We start from the raw sequence: 8,646 nt of genomic DNA, 5'->3' as shown, positions 1-8,646 counted from the left end.
ATGGCAAAAGACGGGGAGCTGAGGGGAGAGGGGTCCCCCATCTTCTTGGCTGCATCCACTCAGAATAGTGCATCTGGAGCAGAGTTTCCATCACATGGAGCAGAGGATGGGGAAGGGAGGGGAGCACATTGAGGCTCAAATGCCACAGACTCATTGTTCTTACTGAGATTTAGTAGGCTTTTCTAGAATAAATGCTTCTCCACTTCCTGTATGCCCTCAGAACAATTTCCAGAAACTTTCAATGGTTGGTTTTTAGTATTTTTCCATCAGTTAAGTGGTTGCTTCACCGGGGAGGGGCGTCCGCCGAGCTCCTCCTGCAGCCATTCTGGAGGTGATAGCTATTGCCATTTTAGCTGCTTAGGAGAGAAAAAGCTTCAGCTCACGGAGGAAGATCCCGTCATTCTGCTTCCTCTTCCTCCCCAGTGGGGACAGAGCCTTCCCTCCGCTCCCCCGCTACTTACAATGGAGACCACCAACACCACGACCCAGGTCTCTGCCCCCTCTGCAGAAAAGCAGGAATAAGAGGGCAGAGGAAGCCCTCGACCCTGGTCATGCAGAGGGCTTGGTGTTGGCCTGACCCCAGAGGCCTCCCGGGGGAGTATGGCTTCCGTGAGGCAGGCGGCCACTCCCGGGAAAGGGTGTAAAAGGGAGCGACCAGAAGGGACACGAGCGTTGCTGGGTTTCTCCACACATGGGGACAGGGCGAGGGAACGGGGCAGCTGGATTAGCGGCCCAAAGCCAGGGCCCCCTTCCGTATATAAATGACCCCTCAGTGACGCTCATTAATGGGTATTTTCCTCCCTCTCCTCTCTCTCCTCAAAAGACACTATCTCCCTCAGTCCAGCACTTTGAGATGAAATGGTTTATTTAATTCAGAGACTAAATGTAGAGATGGTACAAGCCAAGGCCAGTAGGTCCATCTGATTCAGAACCAGGAAGTCTGTCCCGTGCTCTCAGCCTTCCTTGGTCCTAATCCTCTCCGAGGGCTCTCTGCTAGGTGTCCCCTCGCTGCCCCAGGGATGCCGCTGGCTCAGGGGGCCGTGTTGTAGACCTTGTAGTTGTCCTCCGGGGTGATATGCAGCTTCCAGGGGAAGAGGTGCTTCTGGGAGGGGAGACCTTGGGTCCACTTCACCATGAGCCTCACATCCTCGTCTGACAGCAGCCGAACCAGATCCCCCTCGGCATCCTGATAATTGAGGGCGATGTCCTCCCTCCGGAACTCCCGCCTGGGTGGGAGAGATCAGGGTTCAGGAAAGGTCCAGTGGCCTTAGGCCTAAGCGTGGGGGCAGGGAGAGGGGACAGAGGGAGTTTTAGGGCCGGGATCTAAAAATCAGAAGAGGTCAGAGCTGGACACCAGCCCTATCATCCGAGTGGTCCAACCTCCTACTATGCAGATGGGGAAACTGAGACCTCCGGGGACAACGGGATTTTCACAACAAATTAGTGGCGCAGCTTGAAATGTCTTGTGCATAAATGTGCTGGAGACTTAAGAACTGTCATAGGGAAGAGGAGTGGGTTTTGCGGGGCGCAGAATAGAGCAGAAAAAAGCCCCTGCGACAGCCCCTGTGTGTGGCTATGGAAAAGAACCTTTTAAGGATTGGAACCGTCTGACCTGGGGTGCAGGTAGATGGGTGAGAAACCGTCCAATTTTCCATAGGTAATCTGACAAAATGGGTCAGAAGCCCTATCAGACTTGCAAACACCTTGATCGCCAAATCTCACTTCTAGAAAATCATCCTAAGGCAATAATCAGGCAAGTCACCAAATATGTGAATCCTAGCACTATTCACAGTGGTAAAGAAGTGGAAGATAAATTAAATGGCCAACAAAAGGGGACGGCTACATTAGTTATGGTGCATCCACAGAATGAGGCTGTGTAGCCAATTAAATAATACTTAAGGGGGAGTGGGGTGCAGGTGGGGTGTGCGCTGAAGAAATCTGAATGCATATCCGATAATGAGAGGAGTAAAATATGAGGGGATCTCACCTCTTTATGTTTTCTGTGATTTCTGACATTCTTTTAAAAAACATAATGAATAGATATTGCTTTTCCAGTCAGGAATATAACAATGCTATTTCCATCCGGTAAAATAACTGTTCATAACTCATCTGGATCTTGGGAGGTGGTGGTTCCCTGAGGGTGGAGGGTCCAAGTCCAAGGTTTTGAACCTAGAGAGACTTTAGCAAATCCAGGCCCACAAACTGTAAGCCCCTTTACCTCTCTGCAGCCCCCCACTCATCTCTAATGTGGAGAGGCGATACCCGCCCCTCAGGGCTAGGCTGTGGATAAAACAAGAAGGTGAAATAGATGCAAAACACCCAGCCCCTGAATGCACTGTTTTCCCTTCTGTTCTCTCCTCCAGGGTGTCTGACGCCCCCAGAGCCTCCCACCTCAGCCCCTCACCTCATGAGCTCCAGCAAGTCCTTGAAGAGTGGGGTGCTCTTGAGGTCTTCCTCCACTGCAATGTCCCTAAGGGGACAAGGGGCAGGGGTGAGGAGGCAGCAGCCTGGAAGGGGGAGAGGGGGATGAGGCTGGCCAGGTCATGCTGGACCTTGACATCCTGTGACAGCCTTTTGGCTTATCTGGAGGGCGCTGGGAGCCCCTGCGGGCTTTTAAGTGTGTGTGTTTGGTGGGGGGACATGCGATCTGGTTTGGGTCTTAGAGCCCAGAGTGTGATATGGAGGCGGGGGAGGGGTGAGGAGGGGCAGGGAGGCTGGACAGGTCCCTCTCTCCCAGCAGGTCACTAACTTGATGGTGCTGATGGTGTCCTCATAGTAGTAGCAGCGTAGCCAGTTGGTGGGGTCATCCTCCTCCGGGAAGTCCTTGAGGATCTTCACAAAGGACACCGGGAAGATGCCTGTGGTTCCCCGGACAGTGCCCTGCGAGGGGGGGGCGGAGGGGGAGAAGGCACTGCCCTGCCGGTACCAGCAGAGGCAGCAGGGCCATGCCCCGGGGACCCGCCCCTTCATAACGACAGGACAGGCGGGTGAGCTCTGGGTCCCCTTAGACAGAGGAAGGAGAAAAAGTGGGCAAGGTCACCAAGCTGTTCACCCCAAGGCGTCCATTTTAGAACAAGTTAAGACCTGAATTTATCTGGAAAGCTGCTTTCACCTCATTCATTTATTCACTCAGTCATTCATTCAAAGGGGTGCCAGGTACGGAGCAGGCTCTGGCACTCAGAAGAGATGAAAATCCCTGCCCTCCCTCCTGGAGCTTCCACTGTGATGGAGGGCGACAGACAATGCGCAGGTAAACAGGTGAACCTCACGGGGACTCAGGTGGTGGTAGGCGTTCAGGAAGAAAATTGGAGGGGGGAGGGAGGAGGGAGGAGGGAGGGGTGGGGCCCATTCACTCATTTGTCCACGGATTCCACCTGCTCTAGACCAGACAGCCAGAAATCTCCCTCCAGCCAGGCCTCTCTCCTAAATTCCATCCAAGACCCAGCCACTGCCTGTGCTTTGTCACCTGTTCTCTTAATCTTCGCAACACTATGGAAGACATATTGTTTCCGTCCCCTTTTACAGGCGTATAAACTGAGGCTGAAGTACTACCCGCGCTCCTCCCTTAACCCTCCCTTCCATCTGAGGCCAGAAGTGGGCCAGTATACGGACTCATAGAACTTTCTAGAAAACAAGAAGTCAACAAACATTTCCTGTTTCTGGAGAATGACCCAGCAATACCCCTCAGCTGTAACAGCTTGTAGACTGCCTGAGACAGAGCTCCGGGACTGGCGTAAAATCAAAACCGCCAAGTTGCGAGACCAACGGTTGGTCCACACTCCTCTCCAGCCCCTGGATGCCAGGGACCCTCCCCTTCCCTCAATGGTTCCAGGACCCCCGGGGGCTGGCCCTGCCTCCTGTGCCATGACCTCCTTCACACCCCACCCCCCAGGAGCCCTGAGAAGAGAGAGTCTTTCATAACTATAGGACTTAATCCAAAAGGCTGGCACCAGGCCAGGGCCTCCCACCCGGTGACCCCCACCCCCCATCTCCAGTCGTGCTATGAACCCTTGTGTGGATCACGCTTGCCGCGTGCTGGGACAAAGCATGGCCAAGATGCCACACACCCAGGCTCCCTATGGGCTGAGCCCTGAACAGCTGTGCCTCCTTCAACCCTTCCCGGAAACCTGTGAAGAAACAGCCACTGTTAGTTATCTCCATTTATGGGAAAGGAAACCACGGAGTTGAGTAAGTTTCCCAAAGTTGCAAAGCTAGTTAAAAACAGAGCTAAGATGTCACGCCAGACTCTGGAGCTCAAGTCTCCCTCATCACCTTCACTCACTCCCTGCGTGGTTAGTAACATTACCCCAGATTACGGACAGTGCGTCTCAACTGGGCGTGATTCTGCACCCCCAGGGCCAGAGGCCTGGGGACCCATTTGATTGTTGCAGCTGGAGGGGTGCTACTGGCATCTAGTGGATGGAGGCCAAGGACGCGGCTAAACACCCCGCAGTGCACAGGTCAGCCCCCCAACAGAGAACTGCCTGGCCCCACATGCCAGTAGTGAACAGGCTGGGGTACCCTGTTATAGACCAAGAATTCAACTCAGAAGGTTAACTGACTTGCCTAAAGTGACCGTTGGTTGGGGTCAGTACCAAAGGCAAGTGTAGGCTCAGAATCTGCTGCTCCAGCCACACACAACTGTATTTCCTCAGGCTTCCCCGATCCACCTGCCCAGATCTCCAGGACTAGCTTTGGACAGCATCTCTTCCCTGGGGCCTTCTCAGATACCTCCGTGTTCTCTGATCCCCTCACAGACTTGAAGTGACCTCACCTTCAACTTAACTTCCACCTCACCTCCAGCCTCACCTCCAACCTCACCTCCATCCTCACCTCCAAACTCACCTCCATCCTCACTTCCAACCTTACCTCCAGCCAGTCTTTATTGATCCGACTGAGAAGGAAGATCACATCTCCAACTTTGAAATTCAGCTCCAGTTTGCTGTTCCCAGTGAAGTCAAACAGGGCCTGGGGAGAAGGTGGAGTAAGGAGGGAGGGAGGAAACATTCACTGAGTTCCTACTAAAGTGCTTTACATACTTCAGTGTCCCATTTAACAGATGAGGAAACTGAGGCTCGGGGAGGATAAGTGACTTGTCTGAGGCCACTCTATTTGTTAGCGGAGGAGCCGGGTTTAGAACCCATGTCTCCCTGACTCCAGAACGGTGCTCCTTCCAGGCCTGCCAGGATAAGCATGAGAGGGAAGGGGCCAAACTCCGTGACTGGGCAACTCCCCATCCCCCAGGCCTCACTGGGGACTCCAATGGCCCCATAACCCCCAGGGCATTGACCACACTGGTTTTGAAATGCCCATTTCTAAGGGTGCCTCCCTGGGGAGCTGTGAGCCCCTTGAGGACAGGGCCTGGTCTGAGTCACCTCTGAAGCTTCAGTCCCCAAGGCAGGGCTGACCCAGAAGAGCTTGCTGAATGAATGATGGATGGATGGATTCCCCTTTGCCTCTGTGTGCTCCTCACATGCCCTCCCCCCAGCTGGCTGGGAGTCCTCAGGTGTCCAAGGCCGCGGTTGTGGGTCCTTCCACCCCCCCAATACTCAGCCCCATCCTGGGCACGCAGCGGGCGCCAGCAGGACGGGCTCAGTGGCTGAAGGGTGGAGCCAGGCTGCTGCCCAGTGGTGAGGTACCTCCGCTCGTGGAGCTGCCATGCGGTCAAAGCCGGCGCCTTGTGGGGACGCGCTCTTCCTGTGGAGAGAGAAGAGGGGCTTGTCACCTCTCCTGCTTCTGTGCCCGGAGGAGACCCTCAGCAGAGGCAGGAAAGGCAGGGGAGGGAGAGGGTGTTAAAGATGCAACTGCAATGGCTCCTCTGGACCAGCACAATCCCCACAGCTCTCACCGCCCTGGAGGAGGGACTGCATCCCCTTCTGTGGACCAGGAGGCATAGGCTCAGGTATACATTCGCGTAGTGCCATAGCTTGCCAACCCTTTCACGTTACTCCCACACTCAACCCCTAATTTTTCAGCTGAGGAAATGGGCTTCAAGAAGTGCTGAGCTCCATCCAGGACACAGGGCTGCTGTGGGGCACAGCTGGAATTCAGAGCACCCCTGCCTGGGTGCACCGGGGAGATGGCCAGGCACCGCACAGAGAAGACACTCAGAGATAGAGGCCAGAGGGGGGCAGGGAGGAGTTGTGTGGGAGGGCGGGGCTCGGGAGCCCTGCCCTGGAATTCTTAGCAGCAGCAGCCCCTTGTCTGGAAGCCCAGCCCTATTTCGGTGGCTTGGATTTTTGAAGACTTTTTCCAGCTTAGGAGGGGCTGGAGGGAGCTGCGGGCCCTTTGGAATAAGGGAGTGAGCAGCAGCGCCCCCTGGGGGCCAGTGTGATACACCAGGAGCCACAGCCGGCCCCACGGAACTAAAACTAACCGGGGACAAGGCATCCCAGGAGATGCTGGGAGCAGTGTTTGCAGACAGAACGATTCCTCCTCCCTTCCCTACTCCCTACTCCCCCCAGGCACCCAAAGCCCTCGGACCATCCCCAGTGGTTGCTGAGGCACCAAGCTCTCCCCCATCAGGGGCCCCGCCCCTGTCCTCCAGCCCTGTCAAACCCACTTTTTGTCCTCTGGGCGCTACACTTGATTTTCCAAGCTCACCTAACAAGCCAAACCACCCTGGAGTGCTTAGGTATAGACCTGGTCTCTACCTTGCTCCTTTCAGGGAAAATAAGTGCCTTTGCAGCAGAGGCCTCTGGGACAGAGCGCCTGATCAGGAGCAAGTGGCCCAGGGCTCTAGCCGATGGGGGCGCAGGGACCGGTCACTTACACTTTCCGGGTGCGCGGGCGGAGCCGGCGGAGCGCCTGGGGCACCTGCTCCGCGTCATAGGACGACTGGTAGAAGAAGATCCGGACGTCCTCGTCCATCAGCACCCAGATGGGCAGGCTGAGGAGGTGCTGCGTTTGGGGAGGATGCAGGACAGGTGGGGTGATCAGCAGAAGGCTCTCGACATCCCAGCCCAGCTGCTCCATCCCCGTCCCCCATGCTGGGCCCACCAGCTCTCCACTAATGCGTTCTCTGCCTGATAACAAGTAAGACATATTTTAAAATCTCAATAGGCTGAGGGTAACACGTCACAAGATTTGCCCCTGGGTTCAAGGTCAGGAGGGGGCCAACTTGCTTGAGAACCGTTCATTTGGAAAAGACCGAAAGACCTTCAGACACGACGATAATGTTGACGACAGGTAACGTGATGTGGTGGTGACTGTCCAGGCACTGCACTGAGTGCCCCACGGTGTGACCTCGCTCCATCTAACAATAATCTGGGAGTGAGGGTCAGAAAGGTGAAGGGACCTGCCCAGGGCCACACAGCCTAGCGAGTGACACCCAGAGCCATCTGCCACCAAGGCTCATCCCTTAGATCAAAACGAGACAATGGTGGGGGAAGTATTCCCCAAATAACCCAAATTAACAACAGTTAGTGGAATTACATCCTAAAAAAATGCTTCCTGATACTTTATCTCATACCACAGTTGGGGAAACTAAGGCTCAGAGTGAGAAAGTGCCCGGGCCGGTGGGCACAGCTAGGAAGTGGTGGGGTTGGGACTCCCAGTCGGATGCTGGTTACACCCACCACAATGCAATGACCCTCAGACTGTGAGGACGCACGGCGCCCAGGGCCTGCCAGGGTCATCCCCCCAAGCTGCCACTGCACGGGTCCCCAGGAGCACTGTGATTGGCTTTGAGTGCCACAGCTCCAGAGGCACCCAGACCCCCTCAGAGAATTCCCTGGGGGCAGCAGGATGGGGAGGGGCCGGGAACTCCACTCCTGAGGAACTGGGAACGCAGAGCCTGGAAAAGACACGGTTGTCCTATAGGGAGGGCAGGGGGGCCAGCCCAGAGATGGGTTCAAGGGCACAGAGAGAGCCAGGCGATGCCCGGGATAGAATCCCAGCTTAGCCACTCATCTGGGTGACCTGGAGCAAGGGTGCCTCTGTATGTTCATTAATACAATGGAGGTGATATTATTTCCCCCGTGGAATTGTGTAAAGATTAAATAAGTGAATACGTGCAGAACACTTAGAACGGCATCGGGCACCTAGCAAGGGCCCTATCCAAGTTGGATATTATCATTGTTGCTGTTACTTTTATTACAATACAGCACAGTGGGTAAGAGCACAACCCTGGAGTCACAGAGATGTGGGTTCAAATCCCATCCTACCTACCTAACTGCTCTGTGACACTGAGTGAGTGACTCTACCTCTCTGTGCCTCCATTTCCTCACTTTAAAATAGGGATAAGAGTATTGAACGCACGGGTTATTGAGGGAATTAAATAAGCCTATTTATTTATCCAATAAATGTATATCAAGAGCCTCCTCGTTGCCAGTCAGAGCACTCCACATAGTTCTAGGCGATTGTCATTATCACGTGAGCGCTATTCTTCATGAGGACAGAGGTGAGACCGGTGGGTAGAAGTCACAGGGAGTCGGGCTTTTCTTTCTTTTTTTTTTTTCTTTTAAAAAACTATTGCTAACATTCTGGTTTTTTTTTTAAATTTTATTTATTTATTCATTTATTTATGGCTGTGTTGGGTCTTCGTTTCTGTGCGAGGGCTTTCTCTAGTTGTGGCAAGTGGGGGCCACTCTTCATCGCGGTGCATGGGCCTCTCACTATCGCGGCCTCTCTTGTTGCGGAGCACAG

At 54.4% G+C, this 8,646-nt stretch overlaps 1 protein-coding gene across 1 annotated transcript in view; it reads right to left on the bottom strand.

The window, feature by feature from the left end:
* Positions 1 to 951: 951 nt before the first annotated feature.
* The window catches only part of NCF4 (neutrophil cytosolic factor 4), an 18,638-nt gene continuing 10,943 nt past the window's right edge, over positions 952 to 8,646 (bottom strand). Inside the window, exons 5-10 of the mRNA XM_007111772.3 lie at positions 6,773 to 6,900; positions 5,640 to 5,697; positions 4,870 to 4,968; positions 2,750 to 2,880; positions 2,405 to 2,470; positions 952 to 1,226 (exon numbers count right to left, since the gene is read on the bottom strand). Of these exons, the coding sequence (XP_007111834.1) occupies positions 1,031 to 1,226; positions 2,405 to 2,470; positions 2,750 to 2,880; positions 4,870 to 4,968; positions 5,640 to 5,697; positions 6,773 to 6,900 (678 nt within the window). The 3' untranslated portion in view covers positions 952 to 1,030. The remainder of the gene's footprint in view (positions 1,227 to 2,404; positions 2,471 to 2,749; positions 2,881 to 4,869; positions 4,969 to 5,639; positions 5,698 to 6,772; positions 6,901 to 8,646) is intronic.

Source organism: Physeter macrocephalus, chromosome 6 (assembly GCF_002837175.3).
Source record: "Physeter macrocephalus isolate SW-GA chromosome 6, ASM283717v5, whole genome shotgun sequence".
NCBI lineage: Eukaryota > Metazoa > Chordata > Mammalia > Artiodactyla > Physeteridae > Physeter > Physeter macrocephalus.
The sequence above is the reverse complement of the archived record's forward strand: the minus strand, read 5'-3'. Positions and strand labels throughout refer to the sequence as shown.